General features: G+C 46.5%; 1 protein-coding gene across 8 annotated transcripts in view; it reads left to right on the top strand.

Annotated features, from left to right (window-relative positions):
• ITSN1 (intersectin 1) overlaps window positions 1–27,965 on the top strand; it is a 1,522,922-nt gene that overhangs the window by 1,471,378 nt on the left and 23,579 nt on the right. For all 8 annotated transcript variants that reach the window (XM_078656938.1, XM_078656936.1, XM_078656937.1 and 5 more), the window contains one exon: window positions 7,763–7,930. In XM_078656938.1, the coding sequence (XP_078513064.1) occupies window positions 7,763–7,930 (168 nt within the window). The remainder of the gene's footprint in view (window positions 1–7,762; window positions 7,931–27,965) is intronic.

Below are 27,965 nucleotides of genomic sequence, written 5' to 3'. Positions count from 1 at the left end.
GCCCGGGGGCGCTACTAAACAGTGGAGCGCCGAGCGCTCAGTGGGGGGCAAGGCAAGCCCGACAGCAGAGGCCACAGACCGCGCCGTGAGGGGAACGGCTAAGACACCGACACCAGCTCTCCCAGCAGCGCCGTGAGGGCAACGGCCAGGGACTTCATTTCCCAGGTGCCCCGGAGTTTCACCGGCGCACCGGTGACACCACAGCCTGCGCCCGGGGGCGCTACTAAACAGCGGAGCGCCGAGCGCTCAGTGGGGGGCAAGGCAAGCCCGACAGCAGAGGCCACAGACCGCGCCGTGAGGGGAACGGCTAAGACACCGACACCAGCTCTCCCAGCAGCGCCGTGAGGGCAACGGCCAGGGACTTCATTTCCCAGGTGCCCCGGAGTTTCACCGGCGCACCGGTGACACCACAGCCTGCGCCCGGGGGCGCTACTAAACAGCGGAACGCCTCTCGTCCCGCGAGGACGCGCGCGGGACGCGCCGGGCGAAGCCCGGGCAAAGGGCGGGCCCTCTGTGGCCCTCAGAGGCACAAAGAGGACGGGACGGGCCACCACTCTTGGTTCCATCATAGGATAAGGTATAGTCAGGTTCTATCCTTTTAACCTCTAGCGCTTTGAACTAATTACTGTTGTCGTCCGGATCCAGACTACAAACTATAATGTCCATCTGGGAAGAGCTGAACGATCTGTGTGGCACAAACTATATCCCAGATGCATTAACACCCCCTATAGTGGCCAGAGACACTGATTTAGTATATTTCTCTCCCCAGGCATCTCCCGATATAACCCTCTCTCTATCCAATAAATGCAGCTCCTCTCTACTTGCTCCCACCCCAGCCACATCTACGTTGGATAAAGCAGAGACTCGTCCAAATGACTCTTCATCCCCCCTACAAGTGACCCTCCTGGCCCAAATAGAGCGACTGCTCATCACTGCTCTATCTCCACTGGTAGCAAAAGTAAATGACTTGGTGGGCAGGCTGGCCAGAATCGAAAAAACTGTAATTGGGTCATACCCAGTAACTGGTAATACTGTTATACCCACACGTTCTACCGCTTCTAATATCCACCATAACACCCGAGAAAGGTCTAACAATGCTCCCAGGATAATTCAAACTTGCAACTCCCCTCTGATACCACCCACTCACACTGTTCAAAAAGCGACTTGTAATTCTGAACATGCCCCACATAGAGCTCATATGATCCCCCTAGAAAGAAGACATCGTATTGATCTACCCCCCGAAGCAGCCCCATACGTCACTGTTCTCTCTGGGGTCCCTCCTCTCAGTCCGGGCAAACGCGAGCTACACCAGGACCTACTGAACAAAGCCATCTTTTGGCTCAAAAACAATAGATCATTACCATCTACGTTAGACGGCGGGATAATGAGCGTCAGAAGAGTGGGGTGGCTTGGTCATCTACCCAAAAATGTTTCGGGGGACTTGATCTTAATTAAATTTAAATACAGGAATATTGCCCCCTATTTGAGATCTACCAAACCCAAACTTGGAGATGGTCCCATCTGTATCTGGGACCTGCACGATTTCTATCCTGGTCCCCGACCACCGATTCACCATAACATCGGGTGAAATAGGGGGGATTCTGTGTATCTTGGGTTATTACTTTGAATAGTAGTTTTTGTTAAACTATTTTAGTTGGGTTCAAATTATTTCCTATTTCAATTATGAAATGTATTGTTGAGATATTTTTGTATGAAATGCACTTCATTTTGCTGCTTTTATGGTTTTTAAAACTCAAAAGCCGAATAAAGCTTATTTTGATCCTTTGATCCTTTGAAATAACATCTTGCTAGTTATATCTTTGTCACGTTCATATACTTCTTTGAATAATAAAGTGCATGCAAATATATCAATGCAATTTGAATAGTCCAAAAAATATGAAGAGGCTATTTAAATATTTCTTACTTGTGTAATTCCAAACTCCAGAAATAATAAGAGCTCATAAAAGTATGTGCCTATTTTAATTTTTTTAAATAGGTACTCAGAATTTTGCAGCATAAATTATTTTCTTGATTCACATGCTGTGCATTATCCTGCCATTTAGTTGTGGAGCCCGGATTTTTTTTCTCTTTGTGGGCATCGTTGACCACCATTTGGTGGTATGCCCCGTCCCCTGTGTGACGTCAGACGGCAGCCTGGATGTTCCTGTGTGTAGTCCCCATCTTAGGATTCTTTTTCCCGCCATTGGGTCTGGAAGCAATGGAGGAACTCCAAAGGTTTTTGAAGAAACCTCAAAAGAAAATTAAAAAATCATTGAAGACAGTGAAAGAGAAGGTGACGAGAGTAAAGGGGACCCTTCACCCTCTCTTCCGATGGGGGACCCTGCCGATACCAACCAAAAGGTTGGAAAATGAAGCAAGGTAGGGCATATGAAAAACATCCCCTTTAAATTCTGCTAAAACTGCCCCCACAAAGTGGCGCAGAGAGAACACCACGAGGTCTGCAACCTCTGTCTCCCGTAGGACCACAGTGACGAGGACTGCGGAGCTACACTGCTTTCGTACCAAAGACTTTGAAGGTATGCCAAAGACGGAGGCTGGAACATTACACCACCAAGGCCAGCACTCACAGCCCTCAACTGCTTAAAAACCTGGGGCTGTCCAGCGATGACAAAGTCGAGGAGGCCAAGATAGCAAAGGAAGGATCGAAGGTCAAACTCCTCAAGACTGATGCCAAAAAAAAGAAAGGGGGAAAAAGAAAGGTCAAGGGACACCAAAAAGAATATTACGGTAACCAAACCACTGAAAGACCCAGAGCCTAAATCTACGGATAAGAAGTCCCACTAGGCAGCCTCGGTATCAAAGAAAATGTCGATTGAAGGTTAGTCAAGAGCAAAGGAGGTCCACAGATCCCAACCAAGAGATACCAATGCTGGCAAAAAGGAGAGCAAGAGACTCAACATGGTGGGAAGGAAGATGGAGAGGGAGGCCAGAGTGGTGGATTGCTGACTCAAATGCACTGCTGAACAGATATGGCTACCAGCAATGAAACAAAATGGAGGCCTATTGCAACTTCTACCCGAGGAATACAAAAAGAGGACCAATCATGTCATACAAGAAGACCGAAATGTCGCTAAGACATGCCTGAAATCAGCCTTGGGTGCAGCAGACACTGCCTGCAGGCAGATGTGCACGGGCACAACATTGAGGAGATATGCCTGTCTAAGAGTATCATGGTTTAAACCTGAGGTTCAAGCCACCATTATCAACATGCCCTTTACACTGGCTGCACTATTCGGCCAGGCGGTCAGAAAAAAGAGGACAATGAAACTGCCAAGGCCGACTGGGGCTCTGAAGTACAGAGGCTCATTCAGAAGGGGCGGATGCGCAACCTGAAGTCCCACAGACTGAGCACCTTTCACAGAATCCCCTAGGTGGAGGGGCAACAAACAAGTGACTTGTCCAATGAAGCAAGGCCTCACAAATCACCAGTGGGAGGCAGGATCGGGGATTACCTACAGACATTTGAATTTTGAATGTGATAAGTCACAGATATTGCATAGAACTACTCAGAAACCCCCCAACAATTTCCCCAAAACCAAAAAGATATCAAGGGAACAAGATCATGCAACTCAAGAAAGAGGTGAAAAAACTCTTACTAAATAAGAAAATCAAAAGGAAACAAAACAAGGGGGACAACTCACCTTACTTCCTGGTCCAGAAACAAGACCTTACCCTAAAACCAATCTTGGGCTTCAGGATTTAAACAAGTTCATCCGCACACAACATTTCAGGATGACAACCCTGTAGGTAGTAATCCCACTCTTGCAAAAGGGGACTATATGACCACATTAGACCCAGAAGATGTCTTCCTACACATACTCATGAATCAATGTCACAAGAAATACCTACAGTTTGTACGAGAGAAAGTACACCACCAATTCAGAGTCCTTCTATTTAGGATAAAGTCAGCACCAAGGATCTTTACAAAGCGTTTTGCAGCCTATCTAAGAAGAAAAGGAATACAAGTCTATATATCACTAGATGATTGGCTAGTAAAGGCAAATTCGAAACAACGTCAAAGGGACATTCAAACTGTAATCAAAACTTTAGGATGACTGGGTTTCTCCATAAACCACAAGAAATCGGCACCACAACCGTAACAGGGAAAAGTGTTCTTGGGGGCAATCATAAACTAGAGGACAACACGGCCATACCCTGTCCAGAGGAGGGTAAAGGTGATGGCAGAACAAGTTCACCTATACCATAAGGGGCAGTTTCTGACAGTGAGGACTGTCATGAAACTAATGTGTATGATGACATCATGCTTACCTCTCATTACACATGCAAGACTGCATATGCGTCCTTACCAGGAATGGATCTGCAACAAATGGACACATGAATGAATGAATGAATGAAATTGCACTTGTATAGCGCGTGTCTACCCGGAGGCCTCGTATGCCATCGAGAGTTGGGAGGATCTAGAGGTTGTCACATCAGAGGTACAAAAAGAAACACAATGGTGGAACTCCAAGAATGTGACATTAGGAAGACTATTCAAGACAACAACTCCTAAGGTGACCATCACAACAGCTGCATCCCACAAGGGTTGAGGAGCACACACAGGCAACTTGAAGGTGCGTGGAGAATGGAACAGGATGGAGGCGCTTAAACATATCAACTACCTGAAAAAGAAAACAGTGTTCCTAGCCCTGAAGGCATTCCAGACATGCATCACAGGTCAAACAGTATTAATCCAGACAGACAACACAACAACGTTTTATCTCACAAACAGGTAGGAACAAAATCATTCACCCTGAGGAAACTAGCACAGGAATGATGGCAATGGGCAATACCAAGGAAGCTCACACTGCAAACAGTCCATCTACCAGGAAAGGAGAGCACAGAGGCAGACAGACAAGAAAGCAGCTCCCACAAATGGGAACTGAAATAACAGACACTAGAGGAAATATTCAGAGTCTGGGGGAGACCAGAAGTAGACCTGTCTTCAATACCAAAAAAGGCAAAATGCCAACACTTTGCCTCCAGGTTTTAACACCACCAGTCAGGGGAACTGATCAGGGAGAGTGGCCTACGCCTTTCCTCCGATTCCCCTAATACTGAAGATGATGAAGAAAGAGAGACAACCAGGAACACAGTTCATCCTCATAGCACCACAATGGGCCAGACAAACTTGGTACTTGGACCTACTTGAGATGTCCAGAGGACAAATGGTGACAATTAAAGCAGAGAGTAGGATCTGCTAGCAATTCAAGTGGGGAGAGTGTACCACCCAGAGTCAGCAATGTTCATCCTAGCAGCCTGGCTCCTTAATACTTAGAGTTTGGGCACCTACAACTACTGCCCAGAATAATGGAAACCCTTAAAAAGGCAAGGAGAGCAACTACATGCAAATGTAATGCAGCAAAATGGAAACAATACATTCACAGATCTACAAATAAAAGACATATGGAGGAAAGAACAAAACAGGAAACTGGGCTAGCTTATTTTACTCATCTGCTAACTAGCGGACTGACACATTTATCCTTAAAGGTACATCTGGCAGTGATAGTGGCCTACATCAGGGACACTTCTGGTAACAGCTTCTTCACATATCCAGTGGTGAAACAATTCCTAATAATAATTGCTCCACCAAGATAAGTTCCTGCACCATTGTGGAACTTGAATACTTTGCTAACACAGTTAATGATAAAATCCGTTGAACCTATGCACAAGACAGATTTGAACTCACTAATGCCCAAGACAGTGTTTCTAATTGCAATCTTATCGCTACGCAGAGTAAGCAAACTGCAGGCACTAACGGTACAGGAACCATACCTGCAAATGCACAAAGACAAGGTGGTTCTCAGAACTAACCTACAGTTCCTGCCAAAAGTGGTAACCCATTTTCATGTTTACCAAAGCATACAGCTGCCTGCTTTCGTAAAAAACCCTAAAACACAGACAAAAAATCCCTACACACATTGGATGCAAGAAAGGCTCTGATTTAATACCTTGAAGAAACTAAAGGGTTCCGTAAGGAAAACAAGTTGTTTATCTCCTTCGAAAGAGCAACCAAGGGCTCCTCAGTGACTATGGGAACAATTTCAAGATGAATTGTGTAAACAATACAGACTTGCTACTCCAACGCAGTCATAACACCACCCACACACCCAAGAGCCCATTCAAAACTGAAAAAGGGTGCAATACTTGTCTTCCTGACAAACGTTCCAATGGATGCAGTCTGTGAAGGAGCAACATGGCATAACCCCACACTTTCCCAAAACATTATTGTGTGGACATCCAAATGAACAAGGAAGCACAGGCGGTACAAAAAGTACTCCAACACCTGAATGATAACAGTTCCTCATTTCAACCCAACCAACCCATAGGAAGGTATACCACTACGTAATCTAATGCACAGCATGTGAATCCAGAAAAAGATTCATGTGGCAAAACCAAGAGTATGAGTAGTTCTGCAGCGTGAATAGTTTTCTGGATTCACATGGGACCCACCCACCTCCCCAGAAATGGGAGATAACCAGGGCCGGACTGGCCATAGCGGGCACCGGGCAATCCCCCGGTGCACCGCATGGGTGGGGGCTGGTTTTGGACCCCTGGGGGCCATTTAGTTACAGGGCCGTTTTTGCAGCATAGCTGTAAAATCGGCCCTGTACCAAAATCGGCCGAAAACCGGCCCGGCAAAGAGCTCGGCGGCACCACCAATCCCCCCCCTCCTTCCCCCCCCGAGTGGGGAGGGGAGGCCAGCTGAGCACTTTGCCAGGGCCGGTTGTGGTTCCCAGTCCGGCCCTGGAGATAACATAAACAGGTGGGGAAAGTACTGGAACAAAGAGGAAGCACACAAGAATGGAAAGAAAAAAGAATCTGAAGATGGCAACTACGCACTGGAGCATTTGGGGAACTGTCTGAAGTCACACAGGGGACAGGCATACCATCAATTGGTGGTCAAGGATGCCCAAAAAGAGAAGGAAAAAAAGAAAAACAATTCCAGATCCAGCCACTAAATGGCGGAATAATGCACAACATGTGCATCCAGAAAACTCTTCAAGCTGCAAAACTACTATTGATAAGTAACCATTTCGTTATTTCAGGAAGAACTTGTATTTAAAACACAATATTCTCAGATGCTCTGAAGTATTAAGACGTATATGGGTATCTGCCTTAAACTATTTGTAGTAGTCCTGTTTGGAATCACATCCCCGTCGCCATAAGGACCACCCCAAAGGTTCTCTAATCTAGGAAAGAATTGAAGACACACCTCTTAAAAGAGCAGTACATCACAAAGCAGCCACCTCTTCGATTAGTTGTTGACTGTATGCTTGGATTTGATTCTGTGCAGTGCTCTGCTGCCTTTTGAGCTATTTTTGCAGTATGCAAATATTACATACATGTTTATAAGTAAAATCAGATACTTGTATTGTCTGAAGAAGAAATTAATTAATTTTATAAAACTGGGGACATTTCAATGAGTGTGTTTGTTGATGCATATGCAACATGAACCCAATAGGTGTAAAATCTACTTTGATGGCACTCTCAATTTAAACAGAAACAGTTTAGAGTATTAGAGAATAGTGTGCTTAGTGATTTTCAAACGCCTCATTTTCAGATGGGTCTATTAATGATTTTTAAGGCAGTTTGGAAATGTTATCTATAATTAAAGACTAGTTAAACTTAATTGTATTCACTAGATGGCCTATCGTATTCTCAGAATTATTAATAGTGCTTTGCTGTATGTATAGCTTTGTGGTAATGTGTGTGCATAATTGGAATATCTTCTCTGCAGATATTAGAAAACACTCCTGAAAACCACCCTGATCAAAGTCATTTGAAGCATGCTTTGGACAAGGCAGAAGAGCTGTGTTCCCAAGTCAATGAAGGAGTGCGGGAAAAAGAGAATTCTGACCGTCTGGAGTGGATACAAGCCCACGTCCAGTGTGAGGGCTTGTCTGAGGTAAGGTTTTTCAGGGTGCCGGTGTAAAGCTGAGCAGGTGACCTTTCAAAGATTCGAATGGTGGCGTAGGCTATGATTGCCTGTACCTTCCTTTTTCATTGATTATCTTGTTACTCCTTTTTAGTTCTCAGCCCTATTGTTTCCTCTATAGAACCTATAAATTGAGTGGCTTTGAGTAAGCCTCTTGCTCGTGGATAGATTGCATGTTGTCTTTCACATTTGTCTGCTCGGATGACTTTCCTCCCTATTTTTGTGTTTGTCCTGGCCATGAGCATTTCGGTCTCACCGTGTTCCACTTCGCACTTTCAATGACTTCTTTTTCTTGGTTTCTGCACTGGACGGGAGTGCATGTGTGTTTTTGCTCTCTTCCCCACTTGTTCCTCAGCGAACCATGCGCTCTCTCTTTTTATTTCTAATCAAAGTTCTATTGTTTTTCAATAGGTACCACACCATTATATAAAACACAACAGGATAACAGAAGGAAAACCATACACTCCGGTTTAGTTCTGTTGTGCATTAGCTCAGTCCTTGGAGCGCTAACCACTTGCCCCCATACATGTCCATGTTTCCTGGGGCAGTCCCTCGATGTGTAAATTGGCTCTTCCTGGTTGTTGCACCAATCCGTTGACAGGAAGGAGATGGAGAATTTCAGAATTTAGCAATGCCTCTTTTGGCTAGTATGGTGCCAATCCCAATAAGGGTGTTTCAGGTTCCTCCCACATCCTCCAAAATACCCAACAATGCCACCTTCAGAGGTTTGTCTAAAGGCATCCCCAGCACTTGTGAAGGAGAGGCTATACAGCCCGCCAGTATTGCCCTATAAAAAGGACATTCCCATACCACATGGAAGAAGTGGGCATTAAACTCTGGGACCTCGCAAATGGCTTCTCAGTGTTGTTCGAGGGCGTGACGCAGTTGCAGACATCGGAATAATTGCGATGTATGTATGGCACATTCATTTTGTAGGGTTTAAAGTGATTTAAAGTGGGACCCCTGCCATACGTCTCCAACTGTGGAAATATCAATATCATCTGTATCTATTGAACCCCTCAAGGGAGGGAGAGTGTTGCAACCAACACCCCTTCCCTCAAGGTATTTTGAGTGATTTTTCTTCCTGACGGTCCATTGTGGTGCGAATAACCATGTGAAAGACCACCCGAGTAGGGTCCGAGAGGTGTTGAAGAATGGGGTTTCCATTAAACATACTCAGGATTATGTCTCGGCCCATGAATGCTATTTCTAAGCAGAAAGCTGGGTCTTGCCACCCTCCATTCTTCCATTCATTAATAATCAGTATATGGGCTGCCCAGTAATATAAACGAATGTCAGTCATGCCCATCCCTGTATCTTAGGGCGACTAAACACACTTGCCAAACATTAAATGAGATGGCCGATTAAGATACAGGAATAGTTGTATTTTATAAAGTATTTTCCGAAAGCAGGTGTGAGGTATGGATAACGGGTGGTTTTGGAGGACATACAATATCCAAGGCAACCCTGTCATCTTGAACTGGGCTACTCTACCAAGAACGTTTAGAGGGTGCTAGACCTGACATAAAGACTTTGAGCTGACTCCATTTTGATTAGGCAAGCCTCCATTTTACTCTATTTTTGCAGAATCATCAACATGTTTGCTTTGACACAGGTGTAATCTGTCCTTATCTTTCCAAGGACCGTGAAAGTGTCAAGTCACTCAAGTCACTGGGACACTGACATTGATAAGACACCTGATGGGACATCACCCTGTTCAACACGTTTCTTGCTATCTCCATTTCAAGGTCAGACAAGAATAGCCAAAACAGTGCAGTCTGAATTGTCATATTTTTACCTTATTTGTTTATAAGACTACGTTTTAGACTAGCATCTTGAATCAGATTACCAGGCTTTCATAAGGTGAGGTCATAATTTCCCTTCTCAGATAAGATATGATATAAACACTTGACCACTTGTCAGGAGAGGTCCTTTACACTGCATCACGCCACTCAATTTTAGCCATGCTGAACTATAGCCAATAGTTCTCACAGAGGCATGGCCTATTGGCTTTGCCAAAGGCTTGTTTAAAATTGGGTCTTTCTTATGTTTACATTATGTTTAAAGTTACTGCTGCAAGATTGGCATTCTCCACCTTGGAATGGTAGATAAAACAAGCATTGAAAATGCAATAGGTCTCGCCTTTCATTAAGTTAAATCCATTTTCTTTGCTAATTGTATTGTATAGCAAAGCAAATGGCTTTAACTTAATGAAAGGCGAGACCTATTGCATTTTTAATGCTTGTTTTTTAGCTTAGGTGTTTTGAAGCCACGCCCTTAATTATAAAGGCCACGCCCCTTTGAGAGACCCCACACTTTTTATCCTACTTCAAGCCCTGGAGCCCACGCTTCTCCACAAACTAAACATTTATTGTAAGGGATTGGCAGTGCATGCTTCCCTTGACCCCTTTGTCCCACGCGCTGCTGGCTGCAATTGTTGGTGATTAGGAGCGGCGTCGCCAGGCTGCTTAAAAACAATTTGACAAATGAAAAATTAAGAGTGTGCGTGCCGCGCGACTGCCATTGTGCTGCTACTGCTGCATAATGTATCTACTCATTGACTAAGGCAATAGCTCCCACGGCGTAGGCGAGACCTATAGGCTTTTTTAGCAAATGCCAGGATCTCAAGTGAAACAAGGTAATTAAAAACACTAATCCATTTCGTAGTGGATAATATGTGGTGTCGGGTGCATACGAATCCTTACCTGGAGAGGATCCAAAGGGCTTAGCCCAGAGAAGGTAGACGTCTCCATCCACAGAAGAAACCTGATGAGCTGCAGGACTACTTCGAGCAGAAAAAGGAGGGTGAGTTGCACTGCTCCTTAAATGTAAAAAGTTAAAGTGGCACATTTTAGAAATAAATAAAGGCGCATGAAGAGTATTAAACCATTAAAAACAGATGCTAAACAAGGACACATGGAGTCTCCAAAGTGCTTCCTCATTGAACCCCTGTCGTCAGTTGCCCACCGCGCTGGGATTGGACCCAACTGCGTGCGTTGGCTGGTAATGAAGGGGCTCGTCTGGTCGAAGCAACGCTGGGAGTTGAGGAGGCGTTGGCGTCTCTCGGCAACCAGGCCTCCGCGCTTCCCCCCTGTCGCCGCCGAACACCGTATCTGGAGCCGAGGAGCAGCGAAGGAAGAAAGCTTCTTAGCCTAGGGCCGGCACCGACAACACAGACTCCGTTTCAAAGGTAATCAGAGCTGAGTAGCATTTCAGGGGCTAACAGTAAAGAAGTAACAGTCACGAGGCGCACTCGTGCATGGGGGCAAAGAGGGTTTTTGGTCAGCGCAGTCGGGAGCGCACAATTGCAGTCCAGCGCCATAATTATGCATACGCGAAGCGGTATTTTTGTTGCTATGACAATGAAAGCTTCACAAGATGGCGTCGGACTGTCCACAGTTCGTACGGATACGTGCATGCTGTTTGCATTGCAATGCGAGAGCAGCCATCTTTGTCCATGCCAACGCGTGCATGTAAGCCTTTGAGAGAATTGATTGCAAAAGGCACTCGCATGGTGAGAGCAGCGCATGCGTTGCTATCACCAGGCGAGAACTAGAAAATGATGGTCGCAGTATCATGTACAGTGTGCATATGTCATGCTGGGCCTCTGTAGCCTTAAAACATGTACATGTGCATGTATGATGATGCATGCACAAGTCAAGTTATGCTGCACAGCATCAGAAAAAACTAATTGGCTAAGCCATTAGGTAGAAGAGAAACTATCCCACTCCAAACTGCCCCAATCTAATCCACTCCAAGCTACCCCACTCTACTCCACTCCAAACTACCCCACTCCAATCTACCCCACTCTACTCCATTACGATCTACCCAACTCCACTACAATCTACCCCACTCTGCCCCACTCCAATCTACCTCTTCCCAATTTACCCCATTCCACTGTACCAAACGCCACTCCAATGTACCACACTCCAAACGACCCCACTTCAGTTCAATCTATTCCTCTTCACTCTACCCCACTCCATTCTAATCTACCCTTCTCTAATCCACCCAATCTACCCCACTCCAATCTACTCTATTCTACTCCACCCAAATCTACACCACTGCACTCCACTCCAGGCTACCCCACCCCACTCCTCCCCTCCCCATCTTACTCCACCCCACTCCAGTCTACCACACTCCGCTCCACTTTGCCCCAATCAACACCAATCTAATTCATCCTACCCCACTCCACCCTACTCCACTCCACCCTAATCAACCATAATCCACTCTACTCTGCTCCACTCCAATCTTCCCCACCTCAATCTACCCTGCTCCAATCCACTCCACTCGGCCCCAAGTCACTCCACTCCAATCTACCACAATATACCCCACTCCACCCCAATCCGCCCAATCTATCCCTTTATACTCCAATCTACCACACCACACTCCACTCCAGTCAACCCTAATCTACCCACTTCAGTCTACCCCTCTCCAATCCAGTCTACCCCAAACTACCCCAAGTCAATCCATCCCACTCCAATCTACCACGCCCATCTACCCCACTCCCCGACTCCAATCAACCCCACTCTAGCCCACCCCACTGAGCTCCAATCTGGCCCACTGAACTCCAATCTGCCCCACTGAACTCCAATCTGCCCCACTGAACTCCAATCTGCCCCACGGAACTCCAATCTGCCCCACTGAACTCCAATCTGCCCCACTGAACTCCAATCTGCCCCACTGAACTCCAATCTGCCCCACTGAACTCCAATCTGCCCCACTGAACTCCAATCTGCCCCACTGAACTCCAATCTGCCCCACTGAACTCCAATCTGTCCCACTGAACTCCAATCTGTCCCACTGAACTCCAATCTGTCCCACGGAACTCCAATCTACCCCACTGAACTCCAATCTACCCCACTCTAATCCACTCGAAACTACCACACTCTACTCCACTCCAAACTACCCCACTCAACTCCATTACAATCTATCCAACTCCAATACAATCTAACCCACTCTGCCCCACTCCACCCTACCCTAATCTACTCCATTCCACTTGACACCAATCTACTTCACTCTAGTGTACACCGATCTACCCCACCCAATTCTATGCCACTAACTTTTCGTCATGCTGAACATCAGCCACACTGCTGTACAACATGGCTAAAACACTTTCCCAAAGCCAATAGCTGTTGCATAGGTGAGACCTATTGGCTCTGCCAATGCTTGTACTTTCAGGAATGCTCCTGCTTTGTCCTTTACAATGGGCGGTACGCACAGTTCATGCTGTTGTATGGAAAAAGCAAAGGTCAGTTGATAATGGGGTGTCCGTAATGCACCGATGAAAATGAAGCACACACAATAAGATAATGGACTGAGCGCTGAACCTTTTCAGACACTAACCCCCAGTCACAGATCTGGGTTGAATCTATCATCGTTCTTTTGCTCACTTCGCCACATCAGTTCAGATCCATTCATATGCAAATCAGTCTTGACCCTGTTCCTCATGGGAACAGGCCAGCCCGAACTGCCAAGCCAGGTCTTACCTGGACCAGAAACCAGCATCCTGGGACTAATATAGGGATAACACCCCTCATCAGCCAGGCTAGCTTGAATCCATCGTGTCCATGCAATTTGGGCAATCCTAAGGCCGTGTATTTCAAGTTGGAAGTTTTTTTGCGCAAATCTGCCAGCCGTGCAAAAACATGGCGGCAGAAGAAATTGAAGCTAACAATAGTTTAGGAAGCAATTTCAAGTAAGCAATCAGGTTATCCGCCTACTCCCTTGGCAAAGATATTGAGACTTCTTTATCCAAAATTATGTTATTTAATCATGTATCCACATTTAAAAATAAATACAGATAAAAAATTAATTTTTTCTGTCTGTATTTGTCTGTAAAAACTTAAAACAGGGAGCCTTCGTTATAATGCGGAAAATATCTGCAAATAACACCAATTTGTGTTGGTCACTTTAGGTGGACAAACCCCAGATATTTGGATTGGGTTGTACTATTTTAATCAAGTATTCCATTCATAGAGCTAACTCCAGGTGGGAAAAGGATCCCCCGTCAAGTCCCCCACGTCAGTCTTACCCTGCTGCAGAGTTCTTATCATAGGACCCAAACAGTTAGCTAAGAAATATGTTTTCACGTTCATACTGAGTCCTGACCTATCCAACAAAGATCTTATGACTCCATTACACTCCACTGAATGTCTTCTCAGCACTTAAATTTAGTTTTCATCCACTGTGCTAATTTTGTGAAGTTTAATGTAGTCATATGCTATCCCATTTCTGTCTGTGTCTGACAAAGCTTGATTGGTACTGAGTATCCTTTTTGACCATGCAGGGTTTAGTCTAGTAGCTAAAATCCTGGTGAATACTCAACAGGACTATAGGTCTGTACAAGGTACTGTCTGTCAGAAACCTCTTGCGTTTAAGAATCAGGGAGAGTGTTGATTCTCTCATCGAGTCAGACACCCTCTCGGAGTGCAACAAAGTCAAGTTTATTTCAGTTAATTAAAAAAAACATAGATTTACACAGCGCAATACAATACATTACAAAAAGTTCACAGAATATTAAAATAATAATCTCTTTCAGGGGAGCAATGTCTTCCTAGGTTGTCATGTTCACATTGTGGTCTTGTAATACCTCTTTTATAAAACCAGATGTATAGTGCAAATGTGGTAGCACAAGGTGTAGTGTTAGTGCAAGGGCAGCAATAAAGGGAACCAGGGTCGGGTGAACTTAATTCTAAACAGCGGTAAAACCCCATGTCCTCTTGTTGTACATTGCTGACTATTATTTTACATTGCCCCCTTCAAAATGCTAGATATAAACTGTAGATGTGACAAAATAAAATTAGCTGAAAATGAAAGAAGACATCAAGTTACAAAAACATTTACTCAATTGCCCTCATACTATAACACCTGCAATTAACATTTTGTCTATCAATAACCTGTCCAGGAAACCAGATAAGTAATGCAAATATGACGGCAACAGATGTTCTAAAAGTACAAGGGTCACATTAAAGAGAAACAAAGAAAGGGTAAGACTCTTTCTGGATAGCAGTGACGCCCCATATTCTCTCATTCCACTTTATTACCATTCATCTTTAATTGCCTCTTCCATACCAAGCACAGGTGTGACAAAATAAAATTTGCTAAAACAGGAAGAAGAGACAAGATTTTAAAAAACACATTGCTCGCCTCCCCTCAAACTAAACTATATGCAATTAACATTTTATCTGACAGCACCTATCCACTTTCCAATTGGTGCAACATTTCCAGTAATCTCCGAAAGATATTGATAAGAAGCGTCCAATCAGGATATTAAGATGTCCCCTTGGAGAGTGTTGTTCTGCATCATGTCCTGAAATGCCACTTCCATTTTTGTGTCTAGAGTAAAGTGCTAAAGTACCTGTGCAAAGCCGCGAAAAGAGTGCGACGGAGAACATTGTAAACATTGAACAACATTAGTGTGGATATTAATCGTACTTCCTTCCCACTGCTTATCAGCTGTTACAATACATTTTGTGAAGGCCATAATCTTGGGACATTCACCTTTCAAACAGAAGAGTAAAGCGTGACAGCAGGTTCTGATTTAAACACCTGTGCAGCAGAGGAAGCCTTACATTCAGTCAACAGCTTGGGGCAAATCGATGCCATATGAGTCAGGCTTTCCATGTGTAGATGACGGTGCTTGCTTTAGGACACAAAGGGTTCCTTGTCCATTTTGGCAGGCAGGCGATAGTTTGACACAGGTCACAGTGCACATGAAGCAGTTTGCTTTTATAACAGAATCTATGTAAAGCCAATAAGTATGATTGTGGGTGGGGTTGTTTATAAGAGTCAATGACTGTCTACGCATGGCTTCTTTTGCTAAAGTCTCTATTCTCCCTATTCTATCAGATCTTCTTTATTTGCTTGTTTAGAGATATTTGAAAGAAGGCAGGCAGGACTGTTGATCCCCAAAGTTATTTTCCCTCAAGGACATTCATGGCCAGATCGAAAGTCTACGACCAGCTATTTGTTTTTGGTAATGCGATTTGAATTTCTTCTCATATCTCAGCACGCAGTGTCGACTGATCAGACAGCCTTAGTAGTGACATATACTTAAGTAGAGAGCCGTGCTGTACTAACACTTGGTTTAGCAGACTAAATTCCAGCCCCAATTTGGTCGGAGTGGGACTTTGTGGTAGGGGGAAATGAATGTGAAATGCCTTGCTTTGAGCAGAATTGAATAAGGCCCACACTTCCCTGGAAAAGCCACTGTGCCAAGGCTGATTGTCGAAGTCAGTTTGGCTTTTATCACTGCAAGAAGAGGCGCCAAGGTTGGCCTTTGCAGTTTGCGGTGGAATGATTGAATTACTGCAATTGAGGAGGTGGTCTCTGGCTTTAATGAATTTAGATGCATTAAAAAAGAAAGCTGTTCTTACAGTCTGACACCAAGGTATTTATATCCAGTACCTCTAGAGACCAGCAAACCACCCGGGAGCCAACTTCCTTTCTTTCTGACCTTCCATCCAAACAACACGATCTGGGTTTTTGTGAGATTCACCACCATTTCATTTTTTGGCACAATAAGCATGTATATTGTTTAAGAGCCTCTGAAGCCCAATGCTTGTCAAGTTCATCAGAACTACATCATCTGGTCGCCAAACCATACCCAAGCCTTGGTGGATGGGATTTAGCTGTGTCAAGAAGTGCACTTAGGTCAGATATAAACACATTTAAAAGCATTGGGGTCAGAACACGCCCTGGTTTCAGGCCCCTTTTGACTTCTATTTTGGTCGACAAGCCATTGTTAGAACCGAGTTCGACCTTTGCCCAATTATCTGAGTACAGAAGTTGGATGGCACTTGTAGTTTTACAGGAATGTTCCAGTCAGCCAGCTTTCTCCATAAGAGTTTACAGTTTGCATGATCGAGCGCTATGGAGAAGTCCACAAAGAAGGAATATAAAAGCTGTTTTCTACTCATGGTATATTTATCAGCAATCATCGAGAGCGCTACTAAGTTATCTGTGATACTAGATTCAGCTCTGAAACCAGTTTTATTGAAAGCGTTCAGTTTTGTTTTTTCTGCCCAGGCTTCCAACTCTGCCAGTAGTAAGCAGACAGACAGTTTTGAGTCTTTGTCACAAAGTGCAATCATGTGATAGCTGTCGGGGGACGCATATTGGCCTTTCTTATATATAGGTTGGAAAATAGAGATGTGCCATGGTTCTGGAACTACCTTCTGGTTAGACAGAATTTGAATGAGCAATGAAGACAAGCACACCAGAAGTCTCAGTCTTGTTTATAGATAGTTGCAGGACGCCTGTTTGGGCCGGTTGTGCCGTTAACTCTGCATTTCTCGACTTGATATGCAGTTTTCTGAAAATAATTAATCAATGTGTCTCCCAATGGGGTTCGTACTACTGGATCTGGAAATGCTGGTCTTATATTTGCAACTGTGGGGCCTGTTTTGGAACGTTTGTTTGGCTTTTGATTGCTATAGTTACCTCAGATGCGTCCGATAAGTTCCTGTCTTAGTATCCCCTACTCTAAGAAACAGGAAGAGAATATTAAATTAAAGTCAATTTGTGCATGTTTTGGGTGTGTTGGAGTAAGTTAAATAATCACTACCACAGAGTTGCTTTTCTTTCCAAATATCCTTCAATGGTAGGTTCTTTGTTCCTTGTTTCAACAAATCTTATCAAATATAGGATCCGGTATATTGAGTTAAAATCTCCCAGTCATTACACTTTATCTAAGCAGCATTGGGAGTAGATATCTTTCATTTCTCTGTGTTTTGCTAGGGTGGCCACTGATACAGACAGAAACAGCCGCATAATATCACAGTTCGACGTTGTGTAGTTTACATTTCCTGCTGCTTCCTGGATCTTTTCTTTCACCTCGAAGAAATGGACATTCCCTATCCCTTGAAATGCTGAATACACACTGAGGCTGCGAACTGGGATCAGATAACGGTCTTCTGGAACCCGCAGTATGGAGGGCCCAATGCTACACATGTTACTCCATGTTTGCATTGCTCACTTCGTTATGGAAACTGATTCTCAGCTTAGTTCTCCAACTACAGCTCTTGTCTATCCACTCCCACAAACGCTGACCTCTGACTCAGGAATAAAATCTAAACACTCAGTCAGGACTTTAATGAATAACCTTGTCTCGTCATCCATTCCAGCCATACCCCCTATTGGAGTTTCTAGGAAATGAAGCAACAGAGCAGCTGTAACACGTTTCCCATTCTACGGTATTCTACGGTGTTCTGTGCGTTCAGTTCAGTTCATAAATCTTTATTCGAACTCCAAGAATTCATAAAAGCACATACACAATTTACACAATTATTATAAAATCCAAATAAAATTAATTAAGCCATAGAAACGTCACACAGATTTTACAGATTAATATTCAGAGAAAAACTCAGGCATTGTCCATCATTTTACGAGCTCGGACGGCAATTCTCGGAAAAGTGCTAGTGCGACAAATTAATTCTTCATTATACAAGGAAAGCAGCAGTTGATAGGATTCCCCCAAAGTAATTGGTCTATGTTTTTTAAAAAAGGGAGTTAAAAAGCATTTTACATATTTTAGATAAAATTTACAAACAAAGAAAAAGTGCAAATCACTTTGTGTGCTAACCCCGTCGCAAGGACATCTTATATTATCGGAAATTGGCCAATAGCCCAGAGGAAAATTTTGCAAGAATCTTACAGTTCCAGCCCTCAGTCGAAACAGAAGACATCTTTCCCAATTTATCATTGGCAGAGTTAGATATAATAACATATGATTCCCTGCCCATGTAGGTAAGGACTGTAGTTTTCTTGGATTCTCCCCTGACTCTGTCTGTGTTAAGTGCATAGAGTGCTTTCTTCAAGTCATTCTAATGTATCAAATTAACTTTGCTTGGGTCAATGAAGATGCTACATAGACTTTTATAAACACCCGAGAGCCACGGAATCTTCATTCCTCTTTCACATTTTAGACAGTCAGTTATAATTTCTTGGGTCAGGGTAGCTGATTTATTCCTCCAGACACAATGCCAAAATAACGTGGGTCGAGCACTAATAAAATCAGATATAAAATGTAGATGTAGTTCCTTGTGGCAGATGTATTGGGAGGTGGAAATCGGCGCTCCCAGCAGCTTTCTGCAAAACCGATTTTCTTCCTGCTGGATACACTGGTTCTTGGCCAGACCCCATACCTCTGCCCCATAGGTAGCTACAAGGACACATTGTAGTTTAAAAATCTTTACAATTGCTTCAATGGCGCCTGTTTTCTTAGGTCGGGGGATACTTAAAATGGAGTTGATGGCCTTTGAGAATTTGCTCGTGGAGTGGGCCAAATGCCCAGTCCACGAGCCATTCGCAGCAAAGACCATCCCCAGGTATGGGAAATTGTGAGTGGAAGTAAGTCTGTCGTTCCCTACCAATATAGAGTTGAGCTGACGTTTCCCTGGTCCGCATGACATGATAAATGACTTTTTAAAGTTCACCCGTAAATCCAGTCCGTCCATGTATTCTGTAAAATTTTTGACTAGGGTGCACTTGGGAGTTTGGGGTGCGGCCCATTAGGACCGCATCGTCAGTGTAGAGAAGTACAGGCAACAGTTTGCCATTAATTATAGGGAAATCTGTAGTAGACTGTTCCAGATGGTTACTCAATCCGTTTATATAAATAATAAAAAGCAGGGGTGCTGAAACGCACCCCTTTCTTACTCCCCTTAATTGGTCCTGATAATTCCCCTCCCATTCCTATCCTTACTCGTGCCTTAAGGTCAGTGTGTAGGAATGCTAAAAAGTGGACCAATAAATGGTCCAAACCATAACTCAATAAAATAGACCAAAGTTTGGACCTGATGACAGGTCCATGAACGCTAAATAAATAGGGGCGGAGCGAGCAATGTTATATTTATTAATAACCAAATTAATGTTTAAACATTGTTCAACTGTCCCAACCCTACTTCTAAAACCCAGTTGGCACGGGGATAAAATACCGCTTTCCTTTGTCCAGTCTAAGATCCTGTTGTAGATAACACGGCCCAGAATCTTTAGGGTGTTATCGAGTAAAGAGATCGGTCTGTAATTAACAGGATCCAATCTATCACCCTTTTTATATATTGGGACGATTACACTCGTTGCCCATGTATCAGGCATGGGTGCTTGGGGTAAACTATTAAAAACATTCACAAGGACTGGGGCCCATAGTTCCGGTTTCCAGTTTATAATATTTATAGGTAACCCATCAGGTCCTGGAGCCTTGTTTCCAAGGCTATGTGTAATCGCCTCTTCTACCTCCACCAATGTTATCTGTAAGTTGCCATGGTGGCCCTGCACATAATGATCCGAGCTGTGTGATGGCAAGGCATAGATTTTAGAAAAGTGGTTTTCCCAAGAACTGCAGTAATAGTGCAGCTGACAGGTGTTAACTGTTGGCCCATATTACGCAAGTCTCTTACTGCGGGCCAAAATAAGTTACCAGTCTTCCCCCCTGCTGTTTCTGCGAGGGCTTCCCATCGCTCACTCAGAAGGATGCCCTTCCACTCATTTATTGTAGTTTTATAGACTTTCCTAGCTGCACTAACATGTGCCCTACATCTTGGTTTAGCTGTTAGGGCCTTACGTAGTTTCGTATTGGCCTCAGAGCAGTTTTGGTCAAATCATCTTGGGTCTTTTGGGCCCTGGGAGAGTGGCACTGATAGAATGGATCTAACCACGGAACATATTTTAATAAAATCTTGAATAACATTAGGATATGGAGCTGTCGTTGATAGACAAGAATTAATTAGAGTCTGATGCCCTGTTAATAGGGACTCAGTTATTTCCCTGCTATCTATCCCCTTCCACTTTAGTCTTAGTTTGTCTGTTGAAGAGGTTTTATCCCTCGCCCCTTGAGCAGTAGCATACATGGGCCTTGGAGCTAATCTTAAGGCCACTGTCAAAGGGTTGTGATCTCCGAAATCTGTTACAAGAACCTCTTTGGCCGATAGGCAATCCGCCAGGCAGGGAGAGACAAAAATGAAATCAATAGTTGAAACACTGTCCCTGCCTCTATATGTTGGCACCACCTCGGATGTAGGGGGTGAACATAAATCCATTGCGTTACTAAGAATATATTCACTAAGAAAAGAGTTTCATTCTAATCCCCTCCGCACAGTAGTGGAGGAGTGTGGCTCAATGGTTAGAGCGGCAGACCCTGATGCAGAGTTCTGGCCAGGGACCAGGGTTCAATTCCCGCCTCGGCGGGTCTTGAGCTCAATTTCCTCGGACCTGACAATTCTCGCCTCGTGCCTATTCTAATCATGGGCCCCACGCTGCAACTCTGGGCAATAGCTTGCTTAACCTCCACACCGGCCCCAACAGCGCTAGGATGCCTGGCTTCACCTTGGTGGTGCCCAGGAGTGGACACTTCACAGGGAAAGCCAGGAAGGGTTCCACAGCGGTATGAGTAATAGCGCCAGGAAACCGCTTGGTGGCAGTGCGCTCTACAAATACCTTGACATTTATATTTACAGCTGGATCCGCCTGTCGTATGCCTGTATTACAGGTATCTGTTGGGAGCTTGGCGTTAAAATCCCCCCCACAAGGATCCCCATGCCCTCACCTAAGCCCTGAATTTCCTCTAATTTAGAAATAAATTTGAAAAGCGCAATGCAATTCTTATTTGGGATAGATTAAAAATCATTATTATAAAAGTTTATTAAATAGAAAGGGACTCAACGCTTGTATTCTATTACTTGTATATCTGAAAGAGACACGTTAGTGATAGATTCCTTACCTTAGAATATCCCCAGGCATCAGACTGGATCCGGAAAATTTTGCGTAGCAATACCCCTGCGCGCCGGCAGGCGTCGTCCGCGGCTCCGCGTCCGTCGTTGGCGTCGTTAGCGCCGGAATGACGTCGTGGGAGTACTTAGACGCCGCCCATGCGCGCTGACGTCAGTTCTTCTTTTTTCCGCACCAGCTAGCGCAGATCCGGAGAAGCTGTACCGCGTAGTCATTTTTTTACTAAACTTTTTTGATCTTTTGATCATTGCTCTTTTCGAGTCTTCGACTCCGACGGTGCCGGTAGGAATGCCCGGGTTTAAACCCTGTTCCAAGTGCGACCGACTGATGTCGGTTACCGACCCCCATCGCCGGTGCCTGAAGTGTTTAGGCCTCGACCACGACGACCGCACCTGCTCCGACTGCCAGGCCCTGACGTCGAATGCTAGGCGGGAGCGGTCCTGCAAGCGGCTCGAGCTCCGGCAGTCGGCCCGCGCCGCTCAAGGTCCCGGTCCCACAGGAGGTCGAGGGAACGGTCGCGGGGTCTGAGTCCTCGCAGCTCCGGGAGTGGACATCGGTCGTCGGGATCCAAGTCCTCAGGTAAGAGGCATGAGAGGTCGGAGAGGCATCATCGTTCCTCCAACCCACCCCGACGCTTGCACGATGCGGCCGGGGGTTCGGGTGACACCACCCACGCGGCTCCGACTGAGTCGCAGGCGTTGCCACCTGCCCCACACCTTAGGGTCCCTGGCAATGATGCGACGCCGGAGGAGGTCGAGCGGTACCTCATGGCCATGAGGTCCCTCCCTTCTCAGCCGGGTCCCGTGGCGCCTCCGAGCCCAACGGCCTCGGCTGGAGGCCCTAGCGGGTCGGGTGCTCCGGCCCCGCTGCTGTCGGGTGCTTCGGCCCCGGCGCCACCGGCGACTTCGGTCCCGTCGCTGCAGGACCTCACCGGATCCGCTTCCAGATCCGGGTCGTTGCCGGTCGACCTCACCGGCGCCGGCCCCACTGGTGTCGCCCCCGGCGCCCCCTGTGGACGCCATCCCCAATGTTCCCTTCGGTCCCACTCTGGCGCCGGAGCGGCGCCGCTTCCGACGGCCTTTGGAGATTTTTATTTCCATGAGGAGGCCCCGTCTGTTGACCCTGTTCTACAGGAGATGGGTGATGAGGGTGATTGGGAGGGGTCTGCGGACCCTCTGACACAGGAGTGCCAGTCTCAAGAGGACTGGGCATATGAGCTTGGGGAGGCCAGTGGTATTGACACTTCGCCAGACACAGGATTTGTCTCCCCTCCCACCGTGGCTACGGAGGAGGGGGCTGCTTACAGTGTAGTGTTGACGAGGGCGGCCAAGGCCTTAAACCTTGAGCTCCCCGTCGCAGCCGTGAGGACTAACCTCCTCACTGAGGTCCTTAAACCGCAGGCAAGCTCCAGTGAGCCTCTGCTGCCGTTTAATGAGGCCTTGTGTGATGTTCTGGTGGGCACTTGGTCCAAGCCCGCCACAGTTCCGCCTGTGGATAGGAACGTGGCCAGACGCTACCGCCCGGCTCCGGGCGACCCTTGCTTTTTGTCCACCCATCCCACCCCCGAGAGTCTGGTCATCCAGGCCTCTACTTCCCAGACCGCATTCCCGATGGCCCCGCCCGATCGGGAATCCAAGAGGTACGAACAGTTCGGGAAGAAGGTGTTCTCGTCCCTGAGTTTGGGACTGCGGTCCGTCAAGACCGCATGCCTCTTAGGCCGCTACACCCACACCCTGTGGGACACGGTCGCGGACGTGCTGCCACAATGTCCGGAGGAGGTCCGGGCTAAACTCGTCCAAGCCCTTGCGGATGGTCGAGATGCAGCGCGATATTCCATCCGGCGTGGGCTGGATACCACGGACTCACTGGGCAGGGCGATGGCAACAACGGTGGCGGTTCAACACCACGCCTGGTTGAGGACCGCCAACATTTAGGCCGATGTCCAGTCCACTCTTCTGGACATGCCGTTCGATGGCCGTCGCCTCTTTGGCGACAAGGCAGACCATGCGCTTGAGCGTTTTAAGGACTCCAGGGCTACGGCCAAGTCCTTGGGCCTCTCGGCCACACGCCAGCAAACGGGCGCCTTTCGCTCCTTTCGTGGCCACTGAAGGGGCGCCCCCACACAAGCTGCCAGCCACGCACCGCAGAATGTTCAACAGCGCGGTGGCGGCCGTGGAAACCGCCGTAGCGGCGATCGGGGTCAACGGCGAGGCCAGTCCACACCTCCTTCCGCAGCACCTGCCTCAAAACCTTCCTAGTCCGTGTTTTCAGGCCCATGTGACGCCAGTGGGTGGCAGGGTTCGCCATCACCTCCTCCACTGGCGCAATGTCACGTCGGACAGGTGGGTGCTGCAAATCGCCTCGAGTCTTCACCAAGGTGATGGCTGTGGTGGCTGCACATCTCAGAAGGTCAGGGATACCAGTATTCCCTTATCTGGACGATTGGCTGATCAAAGCAGAATCTCCAGAGAAAGTGCTCCATCATTTGCAAGTCACAACTCAGTTGTTGTACAGGTTGGGTTTTTCGATAAATGTACCCAAATCTCACCTGGTGCCCTCCCAGCGCAACCTGTTCATAGGTGCTGTACTGGACACAACTGTATGTCGAGCATTCCCTCCTCCTCAAAGGATTCTCGACATACAGGAAATGATTCCTTTATTTTACAATGGAGCGGTTGTTCCAGTCCTGAAGGTCCTTCATCTGCTCGGTCTGATGGCTTCCTGCATTCTGTTGGTCAACCATGCACGCTGGCACATGAGGGCACTCCAGTGGTGCCTCCACAGGCTGTGGTTATTTACAACAAGGGGTGGTGATGGACAGAGTCTCTGAATTAAGCAGAGTACTCTCACCCAGTCAAGAGATCAGGGCTAGATCCAACACCGTTTTTTAGCTCATTGCACCATCCCAGTTTCAGAACCTGGCTGTATGCAAATTAGTCTGTCCCTGGCCCAGTGCATCATGGGAACAGGGCAGACCAGACTACAAAAGCCAATTCTTACACTGGGAAGGAAACAAGCTTCCGGGGACCGGTTTCTGCCATTTCAGGTGTCTTCGGCCCGGTTTGCTTGAATCCTGATGGTGCAATGAGCAAGGGACTCACATCTGAGTATACCCTTCCACGCTTAGGGTGGACAAAATTATTTACAACAAGGGGTGGTGATGGACAGAGTCTCTGAATTAAGCAGAGTACTCTCACCCAGTCAAGAGATCAGGGCTAGATCCAACACCGTTTTTTAGCTCATTGCCCCATCCCAGTTTCAGAACCTGGCTGTATGCAAATTAGTCTGTCCCTGGCCCAGTGCATCATGGGAACAGGGCAGACCAGACTACAAAAGCCAATTCTTACACTGGGAAGGAAACAAGCTTCCGGGGACCGGTTTCTGCCATTTCAGGCGTCTTCGGCCCGGCTTGCTTGAATCCTGATGGTGCAATGAGCAAGGGACTCACATCTGAGTATACCCTTCCACGCTTAGGGTGGACAAACAGGCTGTGGTATCAGCACAACGGAGATCTCAGGGCGTCAATCAGGATCTCCAGAGAAACTGCAGTGGATCTGTCTTGGTGGAGCGTGGAGGGAAATCTGTCTCAAGGAAAGCCCTTCCAGCTGCCTTCATCAGTTGCCACAGTGAGAACAGATGCATCCACTCTAGGGTGGGGTGCTCATCTGGGGGACCTGAAGGACAAGGGTTTTTTGGTCTCCAGAGGAAAGGTTGCTTCACATCAACCTTCTAGAGTTGCGGGCGATACGTCTGGCGCTCAAGGCCTTCCTCCCTTCCCTTCGCGGTCAGACGGTTCAAGTCCTGAAGGACAACACTACCGCGATGTGGTATGACAACAAGCAGGGAGGCGTGGGGACGCAGTGTCTCTGCAGAGAGGCTCTGCGTCTCTGGTCCTGCGTTCAAGACCGTCGGATTTGTCTGATGGCAAATCATCTGGCCGGAGTTCTGAACGTACGTGCAGACAGTCTCAGTCGGCAGTTCTCAGCCGACCACGAGTGGAGGCTTCATCCAGAGGTAGTTTGTCACATCTTTCGGACGTGGGGGACTCCTCAGGTGGACCTGTTTGCCACTCACGAGAACGCTCACTGCCCGTTATTCTGCAGTCTCCAGTTTCCAATGCAGGGAGCGTTGGGGGAAGCGTTTCAGTTGAGTTGGGACTCGCGACACCTTTACGCATTTCCTCCCATACCCTTGATTCCTCGGGTTTTGAGGAAGATATGCCAAAACCGGGCCCAAGTCATATTGATCGCCCCGAATTGGCCAAGAAGGGTATGGTACACAGATCTTCTCCACCTCTCCTCGTGCCCGCCGCTCCGTCTCCCTCTCAGGGCAGACCTCCTCTCTCAGATGGAGGGGCAGGTTCTACACCCCCACCTCCAGACCTTACACCTTCATGCCTGGAGATTGAACGGGGCAACCTGAATTCCTTTTCTCTCCCACATGATGTGGTGGATGTCATTTTATCGGCCAGGCGTGACTCCACCAAATCTATCTACTCTTATAGATGGTCTAAATTTGTTTCTTGGTGTGGAGAGAAGTCCATCAATCCTTTGAGGGCTCGTTTATCTGACATACTTCAGTTTGCGCTTTCTTTGGCTCAGCAAGGGTTTGCTGTAGCTACAGTCAAAGGTTATCTTTCGGCATTGTCGGCATTTCTCTGTGTGCCGGATCAGCCGTCTTTATTTAAATCTCCTGTTGTCTTGAGGTTTCTAAAAGGCCTTACAAAAAAAATATCCTCCTACTCCCTTTATTGTGCCTCAATGGGACTTAAACCTTGTTCTTACTTTCTTGATGGGTTCATCTTTTGAACCTTTGCACAAGTGTCCCTTGAGACTGTTATCTTTTAAAACGGTCTTCCTGATTGCAATTACCACAGCAAGGAGGTTAAGTGAGTTTCAAGCTCTGAGTTCAAAACCCCCATTCTTGACCATTCATGCTGAACAAATGGTACTCAGGACGAGGGCTGCTTTTCTGCCTAAGGTGGTAACTCCCTTCCATCTAGGGCAGTCCATTGCCCTCCCTACCTTCTATCCTCCCCCTCACCCTTCAAAGGAGGAGGAGAGACTTCACCGCTTGGACCCTAAGAGGGCGGTGAGCTTCTACCTGGACAGAACCAGAGAATTCAGAGTGGATGACCAGCTATTTGTGGGTTTTGTTGGAGCCAGAAGAGGCAAGGCGGTGCACAAGTGCACGCTATCAAGATTGATTGTTTTGTGTATCAAGATATGCTACTCTCTGGCGGGTAAGGAACCTCCTGAAGGTTTGAGAGCTCACTCTACTAGAGCAAGGTCTGCTACTTCTGCTTTGTCTAGGGGTTTACCTGTAGAGGACATTTGTAGAGCAGCAACTTGGGCCTCCTGCCACACTTTCGCGAAGCATTACTGCTTGGATACCGAAGTGAGGAGAGATGGCCTCCGGAGTGGGGACTGCTGTGGGAATCTATTCACAAGGTGAGGAATCCACTGGCAGATGTATCCATCAGAAGAACAAATTACTTACCTTTGGTAACGCTTTTTCTGGTGGATACAGTATCTGCCTGTGGATTCCTCACTGGCCCACCCGCCTCCCCGTTGTCCACTCTTCTATACCTGATTTAGTGTAATGTAAATATTTTATTGCCAAAGGAAATGTGTTTTTATAATACTTTCCTGCATTGACTACACACTGTGTGTGTTATTTTGATTATTTGGTACTGTGTACATTGTGTGTATATCTACTGTTTTTGATCCGTCCGTGTGCCTCGAAGGCACAGAAAAAAGGGCGGAACTGATGTCATCACGCCGACGTGGGCCTATTATGGAGTCGGTGACGTCAGGCGGAGCCGCGCGCGATGCCGTGCTTCTGTGACGGCGTCCACGTCGGCGTGAATCTACAAAAGAATTTCCAAATGTTGCTGACGCAGGGGATATTCACAATGTGAGAAATCCACAGGCAGATACAGTATCCACCAGAAAAAGCGTTACCGAAGGTAAGTAACTTGTTCTTTAACAACTATTGGGAAATCCATTAAGTCCCACTTTTGAAACCCGTTAGCTTTGCCAATATGTATGGTATATACTTTTTATGCAAGTAAAGCCTTTGAATTTGTTAAAAATATTGGGGAGAGGATGTAGCCTTACGGCTAGAGTGGGCGACCTCGAAGCTGGGGAACCAGGTTCGAGTCTCGCCATCGACGCTCAACATCCTGTGATGCTGGGCAAATCACTTAATCTCCCCATGCCTAACAAAAATGAATGTGTTCTTCTGTAACGAAACTGGTGCTCATGTAAAGCGCTCCGAT

This window comes from Lissotriton helveticus, chromosome 8, assembly GCF_964261635.1.
Source record: "Lissotriton helveticus chromosome 8, aLisHel1.1, whole genome shotgun sequence".
In the NCBI taxonomy this organism is placed as follows: domain Eukaryota; kingdom Metazoa; phylum Chordata; class Amphibia; order Caudata; family Salamandridae; genus Lissotriton; species Lissotriton helveticus.
This window is presented reverse-complemented; position numbering and strand designations above follow the sequence as displayed.